Source organism: Eriocheir sinensis, chromosome 66 (assembly GCF_024679095.1).
Source record: "Eriocheir sinensis breed Jianghai 21 chromosome 66, ASM2467909v1, whole genome shotgun sequence".
In the NCBI taxonomy this organism is placed as follows: Eukaryota; Metazoa; Arthropoda; class Malacostraca; order Decapoda; family Varunidae; genus Eriocheir; species Eriocheir sinensis.
In genome coordinates, this window is record NC_066574.1 from 9,855,960 (window position 1) to 9,882,446 (window position 26,487).

Consider the following 26,487-nt stretch of genomic DNA (forward strand, 5'->3'; position numbering starts at 1 on the left):
ATTAGATAAACAGACTAATGCAATCGAAAAGCAAAGTGTGTAAATAAGCAGCAGAGAGAAACAGGAGGAGGAGGAGGAAGCGATACAAAGCGGTAAAAAAAAGAAGACACGGGGCGGCGCCGCGGCGGCGACAACAACACAGCGAGCCATGGAGCAGGTAAGCCTCCTTACTTCTGAACATTACGGCGCCCAAGCACACATTTGACAAGGCTTTTGCAGGGGTTTTGGGCATTTCCAGGTGTAGTTTATGACCCTGGTGGCAGTTTGACCCTTCTGTACCATGAACCCTCCAACCCCCCAAAAAAAGAACATTTGACAAGGCTTTCCCAGGGGTTTTGTGCATTTTCAGGGGTGGTTTAACGACCCTGGTGGTAGTTTGTCCCTTCTGCTGTACCTTGAACCGTAATAAACACATTTGACAAGGTTTCATTACCCTGGTGCTAGTTTGACCCTTCTGTACCAAGAACCTAAAAGAACACTCGTGAGAACTTGATTGATCTTCTATTTGGCCTTTGATAACTGTTGATGTGAGGTGTGGAAGCGTCTGAGAATACTGACATTAATTTCCCTTGTCGCCTTACCTTTAATACCTTTGAAGAATTCGCCCTCTTAAAGGCAGATCTGAGAGGGGCCTCCGCTCAGTCTGGTAGTTCCTCTCTTCTGTCTTTTTTGGTGACTAAAGGCATAGTAATGTCTTTGGGACCCCTGTAGCCAGGTCAGGTTAGGTTCAGAGGTCTATGCTTCAGTCATGGTGATTTACCGCTGCTTCTGGTCATGATGGCCCTATTTGGGGAGGGTACATAGGAACATAAGAACAGGGAAACTGCAAGAGGCCAGGTGGCCTACACAGGGCAGCTCCAGAATCCCCCAAACTACTCACGGTGGGTGAGGTGTAGTTTCAGGGATTACAGGTAGAGGCTTGATCCTCAATTACCTTCGGTATGGGCGTACGCTCCAGTACCCTGTCACCTTACTGCACCCGCACCTCACTGCCACCTGTCATCCTCATTTATGTAGTTATCCAGTCTACTCTTAAAACAAGCTATCGTCCCTGCACTAACTATGTGATTGCTGAGTCTATTCCATTCCCCCACCACCCTATTACTAAACCAATGCTTGCCTATATCTCTCTTAAATCTTTACTTTTCTAATTTAAATCCATTACTGCGTGTTTTATCCTGCTGGCTAATTCTCAATACTATCTTATCTAGAATCAATACAATCCTATCATACCTCAAAAACTATAATTTGTGGCAAAAATCATTCAGCAATATTTTTACCTGAATTGATCAGGTAATGTAAAATAATAGGTTTTTCAGTCATCTATAGCATAATGGCCAAGAGGTAATACCAACATTACTAGTTTTGATATACTACTGATAATATGACAACTTGTAGCTAAATTAAATATGTTTGTTTGCAGGGTGAGAACAATCTTCTAATACTACATAATGAATGACCCAATAAATACAGAGACATGTCGAAGGCTACAGCATCTACAAAGAGTTGCGGTGTGGAAACTGAAGAAGGCGAAGAACTTGGAAAACAAAATGCATGTGTAGGAAAAATTAAAACACCAACTGTCACATTGCAAGAATGGCAGCAACAACAACCATTCATAGAAATGGTGGACTCTCCTAGAGGAGAGGAAAATGCAGTACAAGAGGGAGAGGCTTCTTCTAAGACGGACAAGGAGGAGACAGAAGCAGACAAGTGTCACAGTGGGAGCCACTCAAGTACTGTCAATGAAACTACAGCAGAAAAAATAAATGTTGAAGGAGAGAACAATGGAGAGGAGGATGAGGATGAGATTGAAGATGAGAATGAGGATGAAGGAGATGAGGAAGAAGAGGAACTTAAGAACAACAGACTGAATAAATTGAAGGAACTGGAGCTTTTGGAAGAAGAGCATGAAGAGGAGGATGAGGATTATGAAGAAGTAGAAGAAGAAGAGGAGGAGGAGGAGGAGGAGGAAGAGGAAGAGGAGGAAAATGAAGATGAAGATGAAACTGAGGACGAGGATATAGACGTAGAGAATTCTGATCAAGAAGAGAGAATTGATGAAGAGACTGCAAAAGAGAATAATGTAAAAATAAATGAAAATGAAGAATACAAAAAGGACATTAGTGAGAGGCAAGAAAAAAAAGTTGATAACCATGAAGACAAAAAAATAAAGCAAACTGTAAATACAACAGCTGAAGAAGAAGAAGTAGGGGAAGAAGAGGAAGAGTGCAGTGGTAAAATGAAGAAAGGAGATGTTGACCAAGAAAAAGAAGATGTAGTGGAGGAAGAGGAGGAGGAGGAGGAGGAGGACGAGGACGAGGAGGAGGAGGAAGAAGAAGAAGAAGAAGAAGAAGAAGAAGAAGAAGAAGAAGAAGAAGAGGCAAATGTCTGCACCCCAGCATGGAGGAGAGAGGAGATGACAGAGACAGAGACAGAGGATTCCGAGGTGGAAGATTTTCCAACAGAGGGACTGCTGCAGGAGCTCCACTTTCTCAATGCTAGGTGGACGTCCTCTCCTGTTTTTAAAGCAAATTGAATGAAAAGCATGCTATGTGTTACTGTAAAGAGATGTATGCAGAAAACTTATTGTTTTAAGCAAAATGAACAAAGTATGAAAGCTGGTGGAATAAAAATTAACTCCTCTAACAAGGAGAAGACAACAAATTAAGAAAAAATAATAATTTTATATCACTAACTGAGATGATTTTTTTCTTCATTGCAGCTGTGAAAGACCACAGCTGCAGAAGTGTCCCCCTTCCCAGGTGCATAAAACTCCTAAGAAGCAGAGGAAGCTGGACTTCACCTCTCCAGCCAAAGACTCCAGCAGAGTGAGAAGAGGAGGGAGTAGTGTTAAGAGGAAGCGGGGCAGCAGGAGCACCACCCCGTCACCCCGCAAATATGGGCCAGGCACAGGTGGGCTAATCAGTCATGTGCTAGTAAAAGAAAAAAGGCTGAGGTGAAGTTACATTGCCACCAGCCAACTAGAGCCCACAGAAATAGGTGGATAGATTAAATTAGAACTTATGCTGCAGTGGGATGGAGTACACAAACATCAGGCAGAGAGAAGTAGAGAACATTTGGAAAGGGCTTTGTTTTTTAGTGGAGTAATACTGACTGATAATGAAAACTTTCCTTCTCAGGCCAAAGTCCAAAGGCAAAGTACAGCAAGAAGAGCCCTGAAATGAGAGCGATGAAGACAGTGGAGGAGGACAACAAGAATAGCTCTAGCTCTGAGGATGAGGATGATGATGAGGGTGCCTTGACCATTGTGGCACATGAAGAGACACCTAAAAAGAGGAAAGGAACGCCCTCTCCCAAGTCACGAAAGAAAATGTGCGTTAAGTGCTTTTGTTCTGATGATAAATGTATAAAGTGTAGTTATGGAGGAAAGTTGTTGAAGTCTAGTCTAGCTTAGAATCCAAGCTGTAGAAATAAGTTTTTTGAGAGGTGCTTGTGGTGTCAACAGGAATGATGGTGAGACGAATGGGGGAGAGAGAGAGAGAGAGAGAGTGTGTGTGTGAGTGAATGAGTTATTAAGTGAGTGAGTGTGTGTGTGTGTGTGTGCAGAGAAATGTGAGTAAAGGTGTGAGCTGATGGGTTTATTTTTATTATACTCGTTGTTTTAGTCTGACTTGGCTAAACGTGCGGTTGTGGGGGGGTTCAGCGTAGGGAATCCCCTTGTACAGCATTGCCGCGTGTCTCCTAGCCCACGATGTTGAAATGTTCTAACATAGTAAAACCATGGCAAATATGATCAGCAAATATACATACACATTTAATCTTAGTATTATAATGTATGAAAGAACAGTTAACTTATTATGGATAAGATATTTTATGAGCATATAAAGAAACGTGGCATACATATTTTACAGTGGTGCTAAAAAATGCTATACTTATTATTGAATTTCCCTTTTGTTTTGGGATGGGTGAGTGAGTGAGTTTCACAATTACAGTAAAACCTTTATAACTTGGCATGATAGGGGCTCCAAGCCTTGCCGAGTTATTCAATATTTTGAGTTATGCAAATCCCTTATTCCCCTTCCCCCCCATTTGTATATTTAGACAAAATGTTGAAAAACACTTCACTTCACAGCAGCAGTAAAAGCTTAAATTGACACATACAAATGAAGGGCCCGCTGTAGTCATGTAGTCCAAGCAGACAACACGTGGGTGTTTGAGGAGCGAGCAGGGAGAGTGAGGATACATGTTTTTAATACAAGAATAGAGCGGGCAAGCTTTGACGAGTGTCAACCACAAGATGTGGAGATAACTCAGCAGCATACCGAGATTAATCAGAGAGTGATAGTGAGTGCGATCAGGTGGCCCAAGTGTTTATACACGTTCTAAGAAAATGTGTTTGAGGCAGGCTGAGTGCAGACAACAGGATGTGGTTATAACTCGGCAAAATGCCGAAATGCGTGATTTTTTTTCTGTTTTCCTTTCGTTATTTGTTTGAATTCGAATTTTATTTTTTAATAATTATTTCGTTGCATTGCCGAGTTATACAGTGCCGAGTTATAAGGGTTTTACTGTATATTTAGATTATATCGTAAAGGAATGTACGTTAAAATAAGCTGACATAAGTAAAAAAAACAAAAAAAAAAAAACATTCAAATCCTCATGGCGGTAATGCCACGAGAGAGAGAGAGAGAGAGAGAGAGAGAGAGAGAGAGAGAGAGAGAGAGAGAGAGAGAGAGGCAACCGACGTGGGGTTAAAAACACAGCAACGCTGTACTCCCGCTTATTCCCTACAGGACACCGCCACAGCCACACTTTAAGGGTAGTCTTACCATAGGTAGATATTTACGTACCCAAGGGGAGAGAGTATTCAAATACGAGTTTTTCTTAAGTGTTCTTGTCCACCCTTTGTTGCATCCCCCACCCCTTCTTACTTGTATGATGCCCATATTGTATTTGTTGTTTTTACTTCTTGATTTTTTAATATTTGTTTGTTTGTTGTGTATTTTTAGACATTTATTACCCAACCCATTTGTCTCTCCATTTCTGAAATCTTCCACGTTTGTCTCTAATCCTCTTTCTCCTACTTTCATTGCTTTCACTTTCATTTTCTCTTTCGTGGCATCTCAGGTGTTTTGGGGGTTACTGAACAAATTATAGTGTCCACACCCATCCCTTTCTACCTTCTTCATCTTATAATTGTAATAATAATAATAATAACAGTAATATTAACCCATAAGCGTCGGGCTAGAGGACTATTGTCGTCCTCGCAGCGCGCGGGCGGTGTTGATAGATTTTGAAAAATAGGTGTCTTTCATCAATGCCCCGTGTGGCAATTTCAAAAGAAAACATAATAATTTATACTGTTTTTTCATGGCCAATCCTTCCTCTCCACAATGAAATAAATTTGAAGTGTCTAAGTTGCAGCACGGCAGAGATATGATGTTGAGAAGGGGTGCTATTTTTGGCCAAGCCGAGCACGCCGGATGGCGGGAACTCCCGCCACCCGACCCTTTCCGCCCGAGCGGGAATTCCCGTCACCCGACACACACGGGTTAATAATAATAATCAAAGGGAAATGGAGCCTTAATTATTTTGCTCGTTAATGTATGTTTTTTCAATTCTCATGGCAGGCGTGGAGAGGGAGGCACAGAGCCGGGGGAGGTGCCGCAGGAGGTGATTGAGCTGATCCAGTCAGGCATAGATGAAGTGCTTGAGGAGAAGGCCGAGCGCACACACCTCACTGCCATCCATGTCAAGAACATCATCAAGGTGGGCACACACTGATTACCTCTTGGTTTGTTTTTTGTGAAACAGTCCAGGTCAGTGGCAAAACTAAGGTATAGAAAAGTATCAAAAATACATTACTACTGACTTGACATTTCCCTTCAGATTGACATGCCTCATTTCCCCACAGAATGTGATGACAGACGAGAATGTCTTGACGATGGTGAGGAACACAGTCCTGGGCATCCCTGTGGGTGGCTCAGCGGAGTCAGCGGTGTACGAGCCAACCCTCACCCGTGCCAAGACCAAGTGAGTCACCCCTTCCCCCACACATACAGAAAAAAAAGGAAAAAGAAAAAAAAATCATTTTTTTAAACATTTCTCCCTTGTGTCCCATGACGAAGAGTGCGAGGAGACTTGATTGGGGTTTATAAATGGATGAAGGGCCTGAATAAGGGAGATATTAATAAGGTCCAGATGGTAAGAGAGCTGGGTAGGACATGTAGTAATGAGTTTAAGTTGGATAAATTCAGACTTAACAAAGACAGTGTCAAGAATTGGCTCACCAACAGAGTGGTGGATGAGTGGAACTGGCTTGGCAGCCATGTGATGAGTGCCAATATGATAGAAACTTTAAAAAAAAAAAAAGAATTTAAATTCATGGATAGTGACATTAGATGGGGTTAGGTTCTCAGGAGCTGGCTTTCATAGGCCTACTGGGATCTTGCAGACTCCTTATGTTCTTAATCTTTCTCCCCTTGTGTCTGCTTTTTATTCTTTTCTGTGAGTTTTACTTTGCTTCTGTTTTATTTATTTATTTATTTATTTATTTATTTATTTATTTATTTATTTATTTTTTGGTCTGGCTAGCTACATTCATATTCTCTCTCTCTCTCTCTCTCTCTCTCTCTCTCTCTCTCTCTCTCTCTCTCTCTTTTTTTTATCCCCCAGCTATCTCTCCCTCTCTTAGCTATTCTAGGTAACAAATAACCTGCTCCTGTCATGAACAGGGAGCTGATGGAGCAGCAGGCAGCAGGCGGCATCCAGGGCAACATCTGGGCTGGACTGTCCAATCACACAGCCACAGTCACCAACACCTTCACCCCAGAAACTCAGGCCCTTGTCTCGGTGGACTTCCCCGAGGAGGATGAGGATGAAGAGTACAAACCAGAGGCTGATGACCAAGTGAGTATTTTTCACCAGCCCTCTCCTTTAGAACAGTAATAGCAGCAGCCATTATTAGTAAACTGAATGATTAACTCCTAAAGGGCGGGCAGTTATGATCACAGATGCATGCTCAGGGTGGGTGTCTTGACCCACAAATAGCTGTTTTTCAAGCTGTCATAACCCATAAAGTAGACATGAATGACATAAATGTGACACCATTACATGCATGTAGCATACATTCATCTCATGAAGAATGCAACCTGGTTTCTGTGTGATGTGAAGCAGTATAATCAGAGTGGGAAGTGAAGATGTTTCATCCTCTGCGCTGCATTACTGGAGTGAACCAAGTCCAAACCTCTCAAGGTCGTGAAGTGGATGTGGACTTGGAAAAGCTTTATTATAAACCATATGAAAGCTTACTTTTTAGGTATATCAGATAGGAAATACGTGTTTCAGCATAACCTACTTAACCCCTTCAACACGAGGACGCGTATACTGCGTCCTTGCGTGCCCCGTACCATATCCGAGGACGCACATACATACTGCGTCCTGGCTCACTTTAGCCAATATACGAGTTATTTTATCATTATATTTATGCTTACATTTCAGAATTATCAATTAATTTATGCTTCTTTATGTGCACCATTTAATTCTGCATGTTTTCATATATAATACATGATGATTATGTTGAGTTTATGGCTGAAAACCTGATATATTCAATAGCAGCATTTTAAATTTGGCGCACAGGGTACTGTTTTGGCCCGGCCATAGTGAGTTTCTTTATGTGCACCATTTAATTCTGCATGTTTTCATATATAATACATGATGATTGTGTTGAGTTTATGGCTGAAAGCTTGTTATATTCAATAGCGACATTTGAAATTTGGCGCGCGCTGCGATCTTGGATACGGCGTGGGACGCTGTTTTGGCCCAGCCATAGTGAGGGGGTTAAAGGGATATGAAATATGTGTTTCAGCATAACTTACTTTCTCTTCGGATATCATGTACAAATAGAATGAAATTTCGTAACACATTTCATCAAGAGTATAATGTATATGTACAAGGTTGATTCTCTTTTCTACTGTTTACAAATATTTTCTGTTAGAACATACTTATTTGTTGCAAGTAAGTAATTTTTGTAGTGCCTTATAATTTCTCTTTTGTGCTATTGCCCATTGCATGAGAGTTCCTTACCCCCTCCCCACAGCTATCTGTCAACTCCTGCTATCCCACGCCATTATATAGGTGACTGTTCCCCCCCCACACACACACACACACACACACCTCCTCACCCTGTATCTCCCCTCCCATCCCCTCTCATCTCCCCTAGGCCAGGAGGCCAGTGCGGCTAAATGGCAGTCTCAATATGTGACTACATCTCACCTAAAAGCTGTGTTACCACTGAAGGAAGATCACAGCATGGGTGGTAGAGGACACAGGGTGTCATGTATTTATTGCATGAAGCCATAATACTAGGAAAGGAACCTTTATGGATTTAAAATATAAAGGGGCACAGCCACCAGATCATAATTATGGTCACCCACCATTTCAGGCCACCTAGACACTGTCCACAGTCATCTGCCCCTTTGGGACTAAAGATTTTCCCAAGGTATATCACCTCTGGTAACACAAATATAGCATGTGCTCACTTGTTCTCCTAATTTTCTGACTGTTTGGACCCTACTGTAGTATATTACATCCTCTCCCCTACCTGTTCTTCATAGTAGTAATCTACATACAGCACCCTTGCTTTCCCTTAGACAGCTGACCCTCCCATCTATATTTCCTATGCTCCCTTATCTTTTCCTTGGCTATTACTATTGGTCCACACCACCCTTTCTATATCTTTGAGGACTGACCTTTCCAACTGTATCACCTCCTCTCCCCATCCCTTCCTTGCCTAATACTTATCTACACCACTCTTTCCCCCTCTTTGAGAACTGACCGTTACTCTCATATTGCCTGCCTCCACTATCCCTTCTTAGGCTGCTACTAATCCACACTGCTCTGCCCACAGCTCCACAGTGATGAGGAGAGTTTAGTGTCGGCTGCCTCCCCCTGCACCCCATCCAGTGTCCAGTCTGCCTCCACACCCGGCTCCCACCGTAGCATCAACACCCCGTCCTCAAGCAGGTGTGTGGGGCTCCTGCTAGTTGTGAAAGAAGTGCAGTGAGGGATGAGGTGACTAGGGAAGTTGTATGTGTTTAATTATGCATATGGTCTGGATGCTCCTTTCCTGAAAGAGCTGAAGTCATAGGAAGTAGAAAATACAGAGGGAATGGAAAGAAAGGAAGTGGTTTCAGAGTTTACCATGGAGATGGATGAAAGAATAAGAATACTGAATACTGGTGAAATCTTGCTTTGGGAAGTTGGACTGGTGAGATACAATGTGTGTGATGACAAACGGATTTTAGCGATATACACAATGTCCTTGCAGAAGTGGTGTTGGGACGCCCTCCAGCCAGCAGCCGATGATGTTCAAGACCCCTAGCAATTCACATAAGAAAAGTGTTCAGCGTGTTCTCTCCTTCGACAAGACATCAAAACAAGAGGTTCCTACCTTGCTTTCATTCCTTTTTAAATTACTGTAGGTAGTCGCCCAAGAGTTCGATTTTTCTCATTTTTTATATGGATACTTGTTATGGTAAAAAATTAGAGTTGATAAAGATAAAGTATGATATAGTATGATAAAGAAGTTGAAAATAAAGGAATGAAACTTGCTATTGGGTGAGCCTTATTTTTGACATTTGCTGCAATGGACTATTATTGGAATGGTGTATACTAATAAGAATTTTTCGTCAAAGGAGGTGGTCAGTCAGCGAACGCGGTCAAAACTGCCGCTGACAGAGACACCGCTGGAGTGCCTGGAGATGGCCTTTCAGCCCCCAGACGTGACTACGGACATGTACGAGACGGAGGTGGACAATGAAGAGTGGAAGGAGTTCCTCATCGACTTTATCCACCCACTGAGTATGTTTGGTTTCTTTAATGAAGCTTTTGTCCCTCCTTGTGTATTTTTAGGATGTGTTTGCTAATTGATAGGATACACAGCATTCCAATCAGCACATATCAGGAAAAGAATTACTCATGAAAATTTATCTGAGGTGAAAAAATGAAGTGTCAAAATAGAGAATGTTGATCAATTTTTATTTGGACTATTTCATTTTTATACTCAAGCACAATTTTCTGCAGTATCTCTTTTTTCTGATATGAGCACTAAATTGAAATGGTCTGTACAGATTGGTGAGCATGCCCCAGTGACAGTTTCCAATCTACAATGCCAATTCAGGAGGTTACTATCTTTACTTGTGACTTTGTTTAACAGAGAGCACTGAGATTGGAGAGGATGAGGAGGCTGACCCCGAGTACAACATTCTGGAGGATAAGGAGGATGCTCTGGACCTGAGAGAGGAGATGCGAGGAGACCGAGCTGTCCAGATATCCAAAAAGGAAATCCACCAGCTGATGACCGAGTTGCTGGACACCCTTGATGGGGACGAGAGAACTGAGCCTATCAGGGCTCACCTCTCCCAACACTTTGTTTCTAAAGAGGCAAAAAAGTCACCCTTTAAGAGTCCTCACATATGCCAGCCAGATGAAAACCAGGTGAGTGGATTGTTGACATTACTGCAGCCATTGTCATGGGGGGGGCTTGTCCAGCTTCTTTATCGTGAAAAAAAGTGTAAATAAGTACAATGCTCAATGTAGCATAAATATACATTGTCCATGGCCTACAAGAGGCAGGGAACTCAGCCAACCAACTCAACCATCTCCTTGATTCTTCACCCAACTCACCTACCCCGAACTAAGTACATTTAAATTGATTTCCCGTGTGGTTTTGGGGCAATTAAAGCATCTCCAAATTCCCTGTAAGTATTACGGATCCGTGGTATTGGAAATTAATTGAAGTACGGCTCTACGTCGGTCCATCACATCTAGACCACGTTAGTACAATTATTGAGTGGTAGTTGGAGTTAGGGAGTGTTTATCTAACTTGAAGCATGTCGTCATTACGTATCCAGCCAGTTCATAATTCGTTCTGTGAAACTCCTTTTAATTTTTCACTTACTTATTGTACACCTTCCTCCTGGCACAGCACCCATTCCATTTTGTGTTACCTGAGAGGATCCCCTGGTGGTGTTCTCGTCAACACCACCCAACTAGTCTCCCATGCCCTACCCCCTCCCTCACCCTCGTACCAGAGTCATTAACAAACCCTGTGTTCTTACAGGAAGATGGGCCACCGCCTGCAGCCATCTGGGTGGAGGTGCTGACAGCTAAATTCTCCTCAACACAACTGGAGGTGTTACAGTGCCAGATGGCACAGCATACGCAGCTGTTGACCACCTCGGTGCTCATGGCCCATCGCAGCCACCAATATCCGGAGCTTAAGAGTGTGGCAGATGCCTGTGTTGAAAATTTGGTATGCTGTTATTATTTCTTGATATTTTTCTCATTGTTTTGGTGTTGACTGTGTTCACCAGTCCAACTCTTTTCTCATCAGGTAAAAAAAACTTCTTGAAAGTCGAGGAAACTGAGCAGAGGTTAAAAATAATGTCAAAATAAAGTTCGATATAAAGTTACTTTTTTACAATATATATATATATATATATATATATATATATATATATATATATATATATATATATATATATATATATATATATATATATATATATATATATATATATATATATATATATATATATATATATATATATATATATATATATATATATATATATATATATATATATATATATATATATATATATATATATATATATATATATATATATATATATATATATATATATATATATATATATATATATATATATATATATATATATATCAGCTCTATTATCTGGGGTATTTTTTTCCTGATGTGAATTCTAATAGAAATGGTACCTACAAACCGGGAAATACATCTTATGCCAGAGGGTATGCTAGAATAAACATAATTGGCTCATGGCTAAGATTATATTGCACAGTAATAGGAGGAGCCTTCATCTATTCTGTCCTGTCCTACCATACGTAGATTACTAGTAGTAGCGGTAGTAAACAGACACCCTCGCCATAGAACTGCATTGTGCATTGAATTTTGCTTCCTTCTTTTATTCACAGGAAGAAATGAAGAAGAATTCAGAAGCCAGCCATTACACAAATTCTTACTTCTGCTCCTTCAACCTCCAGTCATCCCTTGACATGATCAACAGTCTTAAAAGTAGAGACTCAGACACCAAGAAACAAGAGCCGTGAGTTTTTGGAGATGAGAAACTTTTTAGTGTTTTCTGAAAAAAATGTGAATTATTAATTTTGATGTTAGCTCTCTATATTTTCGACGCCCTGTCCCCTCATGGAAACTTTCCCCAAAAGGGTGGCCATGGCAGCTCTTCCACACACCTTATTTCCAACTACTTCATTTGGCTTAATGACTGACCTCTTAAAAGTCTTGAATACCTCACTCATTCCAATACTGTGTTCTATCTATACCCTTGCTTTTTTCTGTAATTCCTTCACCTTCCTTTTAAAGGCCTGTTTGTAATCACCTTACAGTCTCTCACTTGCCATGGTTTTTCTCTCATTTTCCTTCTTTCCATGCTTCTAAATTTTCATTTCTCTATCATCTTTACTTTTACTACTACCACAAAGTAATCAGGAACTTTCATTGCAGGGGCAACAGCAGCAGTAGCAGCTCCACTGATATCCCTAATGAGCTTGTGGAGTTGGTGATGAACTCTACAGCTTTCCCTTACCCCGAACTGCTACCGACACGCATGTTCCAAGTGCCCATCATGCGTGGCTTCAACAAAGTCATATTTGTCCCTTCAGAAGACATGTAAGACAAAACTTTAATTTTTTGGGAGTAGATAGAAAGATTTAAGAAAGTTTTGCACAGTGGCAGTATCGTAACCAATGAGGTTGGAGGTGCCACTGAGCAAAGCTCAGTCTGTGGATTGTTGGGAACTGGCAGCACCTCGCTGGACTACCACAGACGCATCTGTGGTAACCAAGCCAAGGATGAGGTGACCTCATTAGAACACCACCTTTTTTTCCTTTTACTTGTGTTTTATGGCGTAATTTTATTTTGATTTTGGTGGAACTGATGGGGAGGGCAGGTACCTTTGGTACTTTGTTTTTATGGGAAGTAATTTTTATTTTTTTATTTATTTATTTATTTTTATTTTTTTATTTTTTTATCCATTTTCATCTTTTTATCTTTTTGCTGTTTTATCGTTTAGTGATATTAGTTGTGGACAACCTGGTGCCCTGTGTCCCTCCGGGAATTAGCACTGCGTTAGCCCTGCCAGCTGCCAGTGGCCTTTGGTCTAATTTCCATTCTGTTGAACACTATCTCTCCTCCTCTAAACCTCTTCTCTTCCTAGCGGACACACTGGTTTCTGGGGCTACTGACAGTGATCTCTATTCTGTTCCCTCCTACAATCTCTTTTAAATTTCAATCCAAAGCTGGATGCTGCATTTATGTATGCAATGATATCACATGCTTGTGCCCATAACCTTGATTCTTCAGAATTCTCCACCATCTGGCTAACACTTAATTGTCACTCCATTACTAAATGCATCTGTGATGTTTATCTCACACCAAACTCCACTTATGTAATTTTTTTTTACAAAGTGAATTCCCTTCCCTTCCCTTCCTAGAAATCTCCATCTTCAGAGATTTAAATGTTCACCACCAGTTTGGCTTTCATCTTTGTTTACTGACCAGCCTGATGAACAAGGCTACAACTCTGCATTCCTTAATGATTTAGAGCTACTAGTTTAGCACCCTACGCATTTCCCTGAGCTCTTTGGAGACACGGCCAACATTCTAGACCTCTTCCTTACCTCTAATCTTTTAACTTATTCTGTTAAACTGTTCTCTAAGTTGGACTTCTCCCAATCACAGTCTTACTTCTGCATTCTTTCCTATTGCTTCTGTACAAACTCTGGATCCACCAAAGAGGCAATCCTTTTGGCATTATGCTTCAGTTTTAGTTACATTTAATTAGGAAATTTGAGATAATGGTGTATGTTTGTGTTGTCACAGGCTGCTGGCTCTGGGCCTGAAGTATCACCTGAGCCCAAAGTACTTTGATGATAAGTACAAAAGGACTCAGCACCAGATGCTGATGGAGGCACTCAATGAGACCACCAAGAGCACCCTGGTGGCCAAGACTCTTCGTCAGGCCGTGAACAGAGTCAGGAACATAAAGAGCCGTTTACGGATCACTCCCAATAATCCAGTGCTGGTAAGCTGACAAGTCACTCTTAATTGCCACCATCATCATCGTCATCATTTACCATTATTGACCCACCACAGGACAAAGGCCTTTCCCAATTTCACCCGTATCTCTCGTCGGTGAACTCCAACTTGCTTCAGCAAAGCTTATTTTTCTCTTCATCTTTTCTGTCTGCCCATATTATACAGTTCCAGAGTTACTACTCTCTTACTGGGGGTGTCTATCTGTGAACAGTTTTATGCATGATATGACGTACTTAAGTCCACTTTTTCAATAATATCACCCTCCAGTTTCTTTCATCGAATTCCATCCATTTCACCATCTGCATCATGCCTCTCAGTCAAGTGACTCTTGTTAACTTTGTTCAGGAGTGTAATTCCAAGTGTTCTCAGTAACCATTGTACCATGTTTTCTTATTTTTCTATCATGCAGTGACGGGCCAAATTTGTGGCTTTACTGTGTACCAGCGACGGGCCAAATTTTTCCCATGATATAAACCCCTAAAAATAGATGATGCATAAACTGATCAGTGATCACAAATGCATTGATATATATTATGAAATGGTTTGCATGAGTGATGATTTTTTCTCATTTTTCTTGCTTAGAGGGGCCTTTAAGAAACATGATCCCTGCAGCTACTGGGTTAAGCATTGAAGGAGTTGTTTTCTGAAATGTGACTGTCAACTCATCATTAAGTGAATTATCCCAGAGACATGAATTTTATGAATGCATGTCTCTGTGTTCCTGTATATGACATGAGAGGTGACTGTAAGAAATGTAGAACCTTTGATACAGAAGGCTGAGTCTGAGGACAAGGCCCTATCAACTATTTGCCCAAAGCTCTTGTCCAAATGATCACAGCTTTTTTATTATTTTTATTTTATTTTTATTACCACACCTCTTCAGTAAAGAAGGTCACTGATGATCATTACCATCATGACCTTGATATGAAAGCAGATTTTGCTATAAATAGTCAAGGTTCTTCATCATCAAGGAGTGAGCTCAGGTGACTGCGCAACACAAGCCTGAGCAAACTGTGAACTCTTCACCCTCACTTTCAGAAATACCTTGAAACTGGAACTCTGGACCTTCCTCCTTCCAAAGTTGAGCCACTTCTCTCCAGTGTCCCATGTCCTGTCAGTGCCTTCCCAGAAGATACATTGAAGAATCCCTTTAAGGCTGTGGTGAAGAAGGAGCAGGCTAAGATGAGGGCAGCACTACAGAAGACAGCACGTGAAGTAGCCTACCAGGCTGCCAAGGCTCTTGAACGCAGGACCTTGGAGTCTAAATTCAAAGGCATAGGAGGAATACAGAACCAGGTAAATAGGGGACAACTATTACTTCATCTGCCATTTATGATCTTCAACCTGACTTTGCACTTTTGACCAAAGAGCTTGTGTTTGTACTTGGAACTTTATTCACTTTATTTCAAATCTTTCAGATCCACAATATTGTGATCATCCAGCCTACACCAGGAAACCTGGTGATGCCTGCATCCCCCTTTTACACCACCCCTACACTACCATTACAAGCCATTGTTAAGCTGCCAGAGACACCAACATTGCCTCTTAAAGAAAATAGTCAGCCTAAAAAGGATGTATCAAGTTCTCAGACTGTAATGTCAGAGAATGGGCACTTTGCTCGAACTGTAACATCAGACAAACAAGCCATGAAGAATACCAGTGAAGACAAAGGGAAAAGCAACCCTGCCAACTTAGCAGAGAATGTGAGGGTCGAGAATACTCCAACCTGTGATGAAACAGCGGCATCTCACACAGAAAAGGACAAACCCTCAAGGGACCTGTCTGTGAGTCAAGCACAAAACGAGGAAAAGATCTTGGAGGAAAATTCCATAGCCCAGTGTGAGTCTTTGATCTCAGCAAACAAAGACACAGAGATCCCAGCACATGACAGTGATTGGGACAGCAATGATGATGGTGAGGCAGAAGGGCCAGGAAGCGACAGGGTAGAGGTAGGAGGAGAAGCAGTTACCCACATGGAAGGAAATACTGTAGTGGATGATGAAAGACAACTCCAAGAAAGTGATAAACAAATAAATGACACTAAGTCTGTGATAAATACTCAGTCAGATGCCACATCTAAAGCAAATACTGTGAATAGTGAATCTGCCAGTGAATCTCAAAGCATCCCGGAAAAGGAGAAAAATGAAGGTGCTGGTACTGAAAATATCTCGCTGCCACAAACCTCACAGGCAAGTCCAGTTTCCCTTTGTGAGAGCAGCCCTCCTTGCACCCCAGAGAAGCTTTCCCCAGCAGCCCCACCTTTCCCAAGCCAGCACCTGTATCTGTGCACACCCTTCACCACCCCACAGAAGCTTGGGGACCAGACCAGTAGCCCCACAAGCCACTCCACATCCCCCCTCTGCACACCCATCCTCACAGCACCTTCCCCAGCTGGCTCTGCAGATGAAGCACTTCAGGGACTCAGACAAAGAAACTTAACAGCTGAGTTAGAGACATCTGAAGAACCACACAGAGCATCAAGCAGTCTAGTCAAGAACATGCCATACAGTCAGGGGCAGAATGTTGATGCAGTTACAGGCAAAGGAAAGGCCACAACACCCCTACGAAGAGTGACGGAGAGCCCCATCATTGACCGCAGTGGTGCTTTGGTTACATCAGTGTATGAAGTTCCGGTTTTGATGAAGGAGAAAGGGAAACGGTCACTCCGCTTAATCAACATCACTCCTAGCAAACCTGAGACTCGCCATCGCAAGATTTCCCCAGCAAAGACTTTCAGGTCGCCAATAAAGACATCTCCAATGAAACAAGTCTCGCCCATCCTGCGGAAGTACCACAAATATTCTCCCAAGAAGAGGCACATCAGATCAGGAAAGCTCCTGCCAATCTTGCCAAAATTAACCGTAAGTAAATATTGATGTATTAGAAAGTGTAGATTTGTCACTGCCACCCAACTAGTCTCTTTAGCCCCATGCCTCTCCTGAAGTCGTAGTTGATGGGCTGAAGTTATTTTTTGCTGTTTTTTTTATATAAGATTTGCCTAAACCATGAAGTAATCTCTTATTGATGATCCTGTGAATGAGTAATTCATATGGAAAGAGGTGTAAGTTGAAGGCAACAGTAGGTAGCTGCCTCTGCTATTCTGGTGAGAGGGTGAAGGAGGGGACAAGGCTTAGGAGGCAAGTTGGTTGGTGGTGACCACAATCGTAATGGTTGATAGAAGAGTACTGGCTCAGATCCAACGGGCATAGGTAAAGGCTTGAAATTGTACTTGCCTACATGGTCCATGAGGATAAATAAGTCAGTGAGAGTTAGCACACCCTTTAGATGATCCTGAAGTCAACATTTGCTTCACCCGTGAGTTAAGGATATTGATATTATTGAATTTGACTTCCACAGTGTTATAGTGATAAATGAGTATTGAATCAGACTGCTTTTGCAGCTCTACAGCTTCACTTTGATTTAATCATTGTAATAACTCAGACATTCTATTCTATTCTATATCTCCGACGCCCTGCTCCCTCACGGGAACATCCTTCCAGGGGGTGGCCGCGGCAGAAGTGTCTCCATCTCTCCCTGTTCTGGCACTCCCTCTCAGCACACTCAATCCTGCTACTTCTAACTCTCTCACTCACCCTATTGATCCACTTCACAGGCGGTCTTCCCCTGACACCCCCTCCCTCAGTCCTTCCCTCATACACTCTTCACGAATTAATTTTCCCCCATTCTCATCACATGTCCAAACCATCTCAGTGCACCGCGCTTCACCCACTCCACCACTCCACAACCCACTCTTTTCGCTGCCACATCCATACCAAACCGCTCATGCACACTTTCAGTACTTTCTCCATCCCATCCTAAAACACCACATGCACCTCTTATATAACTCATTTCCATTGCACGTATTCTCGATTGCTGTGCTGCATTCCATGTCCACGTCTCTGATGCACATGACTCAGACATAGGTTCCTCAAAATCTTTGTATGCTCCACAGAAGCCATCAGTGCACCGCAGACTGGCCCCCAAGCCCCAGAAGGTGCTACCGCCCACTGAGGGGCTGGAGAATGCAGGCGCCCAGGGAAAGGGACCTCGACACCCCTCACGGTATTTTGTGTGTGTGTGTGTGTGTGTTTGTGTGTGTGTACATGCTGTGTGCGTGCATGCATGTGTGTGTCACCATCACTGCCTGATCACAAGCTGGACTTGTTGTCACCAGCAAGTTCCTTCCCTGTGAGAGCATAGCTCATAAGCTGATATCTGGGCACTGCTAGTACTTTCACCCTCTTGCACCCCACATCCCCCTCTGACATATTGTTTACATATATTAGGAAGAGTAATGGTGCCAATACTGATCCTTGAGGCACTCCACTCTCTACAATTTTCCATTCCGATTTCATGTCCTTTACCACTGTTCTCATCTCTCTTCCCCTTAAGTAACTTCCCATCCAGTTCGTCATTTTCCCTTTCAGTCCTCCTTTACTCTCCAGCTTCCATAGTAGTCTTTTATGTGGAACTTTGTCGAACGCCTTCTTCAGGTCCAAGTAAACGTCCCTCTCCTGTATTATGTCTGTCACCCTCGAGTAAAAGCTCAGTAAGTTTGTTACACATGAGCACCCTTTTCTAAAGCCATATTGTTTACTTGTGATTATAATATGCTGTTCTTGAAATCTTGTCCATTGATTCTTTATCACTTTCTCACATATTTTACATACTACACTGGTCAATGATACAGGTCTGTAGTTCAGGGGTTCATCCTTTTTTCCACTCTTGTATATAGGGACCACTTCAGCCTCCACTCTTTTGGTACTATCTACCAATTGTTATAGTAACTCAGTCATGTCTTTAGGATCTTCAATTATCATATTCCCATCACTCAATCTTTCTATTGTTTCCCTTGGTTTGATTTTTCCACTTATGAATCTATAAAAAAGTTTAGGTCCTTCCTTGCACATTTTGACAATATCCTATTCATATCCTTTGTGTGTGTGTCTTTCTTTTATTTTTTTATATACATTCCTGTTTTAATCTTTGTGATTTTTTCAACATATGTCTTTACTACAATATTACATGTATGGGAAATGGCACAGCATATTAACAATAGTTTGGAAAGGCTCCATAGTACATGCATCTGTCAGCCCTGTTATAACAGTAACTCCATTCTGCCAATCTTTACGATCTTCTCTGTCCAGCACCAGAATGTGTAGGTCATTCTGCACTGCTTTATCATAAGCCTTTTTTCTTTCCTTTGTTCTTTTTATGGTGTGAGACATGCTAAGAGAAAAAAATACCACAACACATCTAAGTATAAAAGGAATCAGAGGAAGATGTTACAGAAAAGTTGTGTTTCCTGGTAGATGCGAGAGTGTGCTGCACAGACCTGAGCAAAACCAAGGAGAGAACAGCGACCTTCTTCCCCTTGAGGACCAGCTGGGAGGAGATGGGGCAAACACGTCCCCTCGACCCCCCACAAGGCAGCACCGCATAGAGGATGACTTTGAAGAGGACACTCTAGAGGAGGAAGAGGAGGAGGAAGAAGATGAGGAGGAGGAAGATGAAGAGGAGGAGGATTTGGCAGCAGAACAAGTAAGACACTTCTGTTGTGTTGTTACTGTTTTTGTGTTGCTGTTGCTCTATACACATTAACTTTAAAATCAACCCCCTCCCTCTCCCTCTGTCCCTCCCCCTTCCCCAGTGAGCACATATCTTTGGTTAAGCCACAAGCAAGCCATGTACTCTCTCCAACTCTTGCAGCATGTGGCTGGTGGATGCTGGTAAAATTACATCATACATGTGGGTGGTAGAATGCCATGCACAGAGCTTATATTCAAAGTTAACACCGATAGAGTATCCTGTTGAGATTCCTGTGTTATCACCATGTTATTTTGGTATACTGCAATCAGCCATGGATAAATGCTATATGAGTTCTTGTTATGATATTCTGTTTTTTGGCATTTGTAATATTTTGATGAGGTAGTGGTGTGTTACAAACTTTTTTTTCTTTTTTTCCAGTGTGTCTCCTTTCCCCTAAAATAAATAATGTTGATAATGATGATCACAAACATTATTTTACAGCAACGAGAGGAGCACTTGGCAGCCCTCCTGAAGGCCTCCTCGACCATCACTCTGAGGCGGGGAGGTGGAGGAGGGGGTGATGGGATGGGTGGTGAACATGGGGAGCGAAGACTCACAAAGCAACAACGGAGGCTTCAGGCACGCATCTCAGCCCTGGCCTCCATCCCTGACCCAGCCGCTCAGGACAAGCGTGAGTGACACCATCTTTGCTCATATACTGTATTTCCCGCTATATAAGACAAACTTTTTTTCAAAAATGAAGATTCGAAAAATCACCCTGCGTCTTATACTCCGATGGTTAGGTTTTGGTAGACCTAGGAGTTATTGTTACTGGTACCAAACCAATACCCAAAATACCTCCATTTGACACAATATTTCCCAGATATCTCCAGAATGAAGAATACCATATTTTGAGGCATATAACGCTCACTTTTTTCACTCAGAAAATGCCAAAAAGTTACCCCTGTGCGGTATATGCCGAAGGTACTAATTTTGATTAATATAAATATTGCATATATATATTAAATATATATATATATATATATATATATATATATATATATATATATATATATATATATATATATATATATATATATATATATATATATATATCTTGCCAAATTATAGGTGGGTCTTATATAGCGGGAAATACGGTACCTTGACCCCTAACCTATGGACACGTTGGAGAGAATCTTTCTCTCATGCAGTTTAGCTAAGTTATGGAAAAAACATGGTACCACATGAAGTGCCATTCTGTTTACTTTGTGATAATGTTACTGCCATTTGTAGATGCAATGGTCTGGTCGTGCGTAGATGAAGAAAACACTATCTCAACTCCTGTACTGAGTGCCCATTTGTGTCTGTTTGACTGCTTTTAGCCATGGCTATAAGCAACTCTGTTTGGCTTCAAGCAACTTCTTGGCCATAAGCAGCACTATTTGGTTTGCTCCTGGATTTAAGTGACATTAAAAACTGGAGAAAATGAGATGACAAAAAGATATTTTGGATTAGGTTTTCTTCATAATTATATAGTTTGTATGTGCAAATTCATAGTTCTGCTGACCCTCTAAACTTGTTTTTAGATATTTACCTGTACATAATTATAAGGGGTACTCAGAGGAGCACTACTAGCATGATCTCCGTCCTTTACAACAGTCATGGCCCAGAGTTACCTGATGAGAGTGAGGGAGGCATTAGTGGCCCAGGATCCTGCTACATTCAAGAAGTTCCTTTTCATCCTTAATGACTTCACCGAGAGTCCTGAGAAGAGCCCAATCCAGCTGTACAATCAACTGTGTGAGGTAAATGCCTGAGTGTTGTCATGGGACACCATCTCACTGATACTTAAGGATTATGGTGTGCTTGCCAGTTTACATGTATCCTTTCAGTGGATATAAGCCCCTCCCTCTTCCCCAGTGAGTATCTGTTATCAATCAAGCCACAAGCAGTCCATGACTCCTCCAACTCATGGTGCATGTAACTGACAGATGCAAGGCAAAGTTAACTAAACTAATTATTGATAGATGCTAGGAAGGCATGGTACTTGGTAATTTTTTGACTTGCTTTATTTTTACTTATAAATGGAATGTTAAAGGTAACCATCTTGTACTCTTTTTAGGTTTTATCAGATTTCCCACAACTATTGGAAGAGTTTGTGGCCTTTTTGTTACCCCAGCAAGCCATCGCATTGGGAAAGTATGCCCAGTACTGCACCATCCACCGAATGAGAGACTTTCTGGAGAAACTGGAGGCAAGTTTAACTCTGTATCTGTCCCTTTCCAACCCCTTTGCCTTTTCTCTTGTGGTGACAAAAATATCTGTGATAGCCCATTTTCTTCATACCTCAGCGAAGTTTTTCATTTTTTATTTTTTTTCTAGTGAGTACTAAATGGAAGGATGCACAAACTGTCAGACATACCCTGCTGCCTTGACTCAGTAAACAACCAAACCTTGCCTTGGATTTTCAGCTTCAGTTTGGCAAGCAGCCGCAGTACATTCAGAAGATTGTCCGGCTGCTGCAGAGCTTCCAGGGGCGGCCTGACCTGGACTTGGCCGAGGTGAAGGCTGCCATCACCCCATTGCTGCGGTACCCTCACCTAGTGGAGTCCTTCACCCAATGCTTCCCCTCTCAGCCACCACCACCCAGGTCTGTTCCCACACCTTCACCCACCAAAGGATCCACTTGTGTCTCCCAAAGTTTTGATGTGCATGGCTTTCTTAGGGTTCTTTGTCCTATGCTTTCTTTAATTCTTCAATAAAAAATATCCATTTTAATGCTCATTTTTGTTTCTGTTTGGTAGTGCTTTTTAAACTCGCTGGACCCCAGTGACGCACATGATGCATTGATAAAAAAAAAGTAATGGAGGGATCGGCGACGCACATGATGCGTCACCTATAATTGAGTGTTGTGGCACCCAAATGGAGCAACCTAGGAGGCTGATTTTTGAAGTGGACATGTAGGTGGTATGTAGGAACAATATCCCAAGCGGGCAACTCACTAGACCCACAGCGCACCTGCGGGCACGCACCTCACACCTTGCAGGTCATTGTCCTCAGTTATCGTGTTTCTGTGAACCCATAAACACGTCTGGCCGTCATTCATCACCTCGTCACATCTTCAACACGTCGGGATGTACGTGTTTCAACTCCTTCCATCGCTCTCAGCCCCACTCCTCCCTCATCAGCTGAGCACATAAACATTGCCACATATAAATGTGAATGAACCTATTGCATTGCTCAGATAAACTTACCAATGTTCACAAACACTATATGTGATAATAAAACATCTTATTGCATAATGATATGTCCTTATGAACATTAAGTAGTGTAAATAACATAGGGTGGTATATGCAGCTCCGGTCAATGTATGGCAGTGTTGCTCCACATCAAGGGCCCCTGACTCAAGAACACCGGCCCATTCATATAGACACTTGCCACATCTACATGTAAACATTGTGCTTGCATCACTCCCACAATTATTCTAACACTCACAAACAATATCAGGCCTTTATATAAGTAATGCAAAGTGATCTAAGTAGTAGATACGACACTAGCAGAGCTTCTACAACGCTGCTCCAGATGTGCCACAACAGTGGCAACGACTGGCGGCCCGGGCCCTGGCACACCAAGTTTGAAACACCAGACCTGGCAGGGGACCCTCAAATGCTGTTGGGGTATTTTCTGGCAAATTTTACATTGCCAGTAAGAATTTTATACCGTTTTTCATGTTTTTAGGGCATTTCTGACCATTTTAGAAGAAAAAAATTGGTGAAAATCCCCAAGATTGGAGTGTAGCAATGTGCACTTATAGCCTGGGGTTCAGTGGGTTAACAGATCTACACGGGCACACACAGATACAACGAGACTGCACAGAGCTAATTGGCTTCCACATGTTGGCTCCAAAGAACCGCTCCACATTCCCTTTAATGTTAGACCCATACCAAAATTTTTGAACACCGTCAAATTTCATCCACAATCCTCTGCAGCATCCTTTCATTTCCATCCAGTAACACTGGTCATCATGGATAGGGCATCTAGAGACTATGTATCACCATGATATTCCCCTCTTTACTTAGTGTCTGGGCACCCCTGAGGTCAGTTTTGGGTAGTGGTATCCTCAGTAAAACATTTGCCCTCAGTGGGGGTTGTGGCTAGTGGGTTTTCTAGTTTTCTCTGGTAATGGAGGCAGACCAAGCACTGGATATAGAGTAAATAAGCATGCAATAATTATCATCTCATTGAGGAAATGAATCCCCAAAAGCATCCAATAAGCCACACAGCTCTGGTCTCACTGGGGGATCTCTTATCATTGTTGAGGCTGGGTAGTAGTCATTCTGCTCCTCTCCAGCTACTCTCTGAAGTGGCTGTTTACTGTCTGGGATTTCCTGTAATCCATATTCTCATTACAGAAAATACTTTTAACCCCTTTTTACCATGGCTCCCCAATGATGTAAACAAAGTGTTCCCTTGCAGTAACTTGTTCCCCTGCACCTCACATGAAATTATCTTACAAGACTGCTCTTCCTCATTTGCTGACTGTGTCTGCACTGGAAACGGTGTCTGCTACTTTCACTGTTCCCTACCTCTGTTTTAGGGTCATAATCTGAGTCATATTCATCAGGGGTGTGTTCTTATTACTTCACTATCTGTCTCACAGTTATAATCTTCATCACTGCTATCTGAGGGAGGAAACTCCATTATCTCCAGCAAGCAGCTATATATCAGTCACTCCAGTTGTGGGATCTAGGTCTCTGGAACATTGTGCCCATATGTTGACCAATCAGCCACCACTTCCCCAATAGTAGTGCATATACTCAGCCTTGTTATATTTCCATGTGTAATTACTGAGAAAAAAGACTGTAAACCCTTATCATAGGGCTCATTCTCTGCCAGTAGTTTGCAGAATGACTTTGAGGACTTGCAGCTGGACCGGTCTGGCTCGGTAGACAGCATGGAAGACTTGGTGCTTCCTGATGATGATGCCAACTCCTCCCCCAACCAGTGTGCATGTCCCTGTCACTCCACTGCCCCCTCCATCCAGCCCCCCACCCAGCCAGCTGCCCATTCACAACAGATGCGAATTGACCACTGCCACTCCTGTGCTCTCAGAGTAGGTCATCACTTGTCTCATCCTAAATATGTGTCATTGCAGTTGTATCAAAGCTTATTCTTGAAGCCAACTATAATGAACTGCTTCATTGAAGTTACTAAACTAGCTTGCAACTGCCTGAGTGAATGCATTGCATGGTCCCTTTTACTGGATGGTCTTTTATTTAACTTTAAATGCTCCTCTTGTTATTTGAGTCTAAGCCCAAGAAAGAAGATTTTATGATGACTGTGAAAGTAAACACTCACCATTTTGACTTAACTGCTTGATTTACTTGTATTCATACTGAAAATATTAATTTTGACATTCTTTTTCCCTCTTTCTAGAGAAGAACTTTATTTATTTTCAGTCATCTCTCTGGTTCAGCATATTCATGAGTGTTTGATCCGAGTTAACACTCTGACATCTCAGTTATTAATTAAGACAAAGATTAAGTTCAGCAGACTGTATGTGATTATTTAAATCCCCAACAGTCCAACTCAATTGGTAGATTACTGTAAGTCCAGAATTAGAATTTACAATCTTATTGATCAGTAATTCTTTACAGTTCTCAGAAGGGCGAGTGTACCTCCAGTGTGGCAAAACATTGCGGCCGGCAAGAGTCACCTACACAGATAGCCGGAGGGGAGTCAAGGTGACACCCTTCGGGGAGTCCAGCAGCGAGGTGCATACTGATGCCATCAAGGAGTCTGCCACTACTTGACCCTCCAAACAGTAAAATTCATACATCTGCTCATTAGCATCTCAGTAATGGACTTTCCCATCCTCTCGCCTGATAGATTGTCGTAGATCTGTCAAGTGAGAACACATGAACAAATCATCATCTCACATTGGCATTGTTGTGCTTCATTCCATCTGTAAGACACTTTCTTCACAATTACATCATCTCTTTCTTGGTCTTCTACATGGCCTCTCCTTGGACTGCCATTCCATAAATTCCCTGACTATATTTGAAGATGACATTCATCTAACATGGGTTCAGCTACTCTGTAAAGGTGATTTTTTATTACATTACTGAGCAAACTTTTTCTCTAGGTCAGAGACAAGCATGGAAGCTTCAGATAAGATTGCATCTGCTCACACCACCTTAGTAGTGGACTAAGATACTATACAAAGGAAAAATTCAGCTGTGCTTCCAAACTATCTCCCAAATACTATGGTTAGAGATAAAAATTGTGATAAGAAGTTAGATATTATAATTATGGTCAATGCTAGATAATTTAAGAGGGTTACAAAGCTTGCACCTTAAATCTTTGATTGGAAGTCCATACATATAAAGAGGTAATACAAAATATTCCAGTATTACATTTGATAAATCAAAGGTTGTTTTTCTCTTGAACTTAAAATGATGGCTCTTGGCCTCGGGTGCTGCTCCTACAAAGAAGTTTATTCAATTCTTAATTTTCTTTGATTTTTAAGTGTATTCAAAATAGATAGGCTGTATATGTAGATGAATGATTAGCTAAATGATGCTAACATCATCATGAGTATCATCATCATCAGCAGCAGCAGCAGGAGCACCCAATTTCTTGCATCAACTAAATAAACAAGATAGCACTGACTGCATTGTAGGCAAAGGAGTAAAGATGACCCCATGAAGTGGGCCTCACCACACTCACCCATGGCAAATTTAAACCATTTACAAGACATATTGGCAAAGATGATGATGTTTTTATTATTGTAGAGGTGAATTTAAACCAAATTATATATTTTTAATACATTA

At 41.8% G+C, this 26,487-nt stretch overlaps 1 protein-coding gene across 3 annotated transcripts; it reads left to right on the top strand.

Moving 5' to 3' along the window:
• On the top strand, positions 1-26,487 carry LOC126987849 (GON-4-like protein). 3 transcript variants are annotated; one of them, XM_050845281.1, is made up of 25 exons: positions 1-157; positions 1,424-2,505; positions 2,726-2,916; positions 3,144-3,336; positions 5,595-5,733; positions 5,879-5,997; positions 6,699-6,873; positions 8,873-8,988; positions 9,293-9,407; positions 9,660-9,825; positions 10,181-10,461; positions 11,087-11,278; positions 11,983-12,113; positions 12,533-12,697; positions 13,910-14,111; positions 15,164-15,421; positions 15,544-16,986; positions 18,078-18,187; positions 19,438-19,666; positions 20,156-20,345; positions 21,314-21,459; positions 21,777-21,908; positions 22,126-22,304; positions 24,554-24,767; positions 25,312-26,487. In XM_050845281.1, exons 2-25 carry the CDS (start codon positions 1,478-1,480, stop codon positions 25,465-25,467), a joined length of 6,270 nt encoding a protein of 2,089 aa, XP_050701238.1. In that variant the 5' UTR covers positions 1-157; positions 1,424-1,477; the 3' UTR covers positions 25,468-26,487. The 3 variants fall into 3 exon arrangements, with proteins under 3 accessions (XP_050701238.1, XP_050701239.1, XP_050701240.1); XM_050845282.1 differs by lacking the exon at positions 24,554-24,767 and having other exon boundaries at positions 2-157; XM_050845283.1 differs by lacking the exon at positions 25,312-26,487 and having other exon boundaries at positions 2-157; positions 24,582-24,755.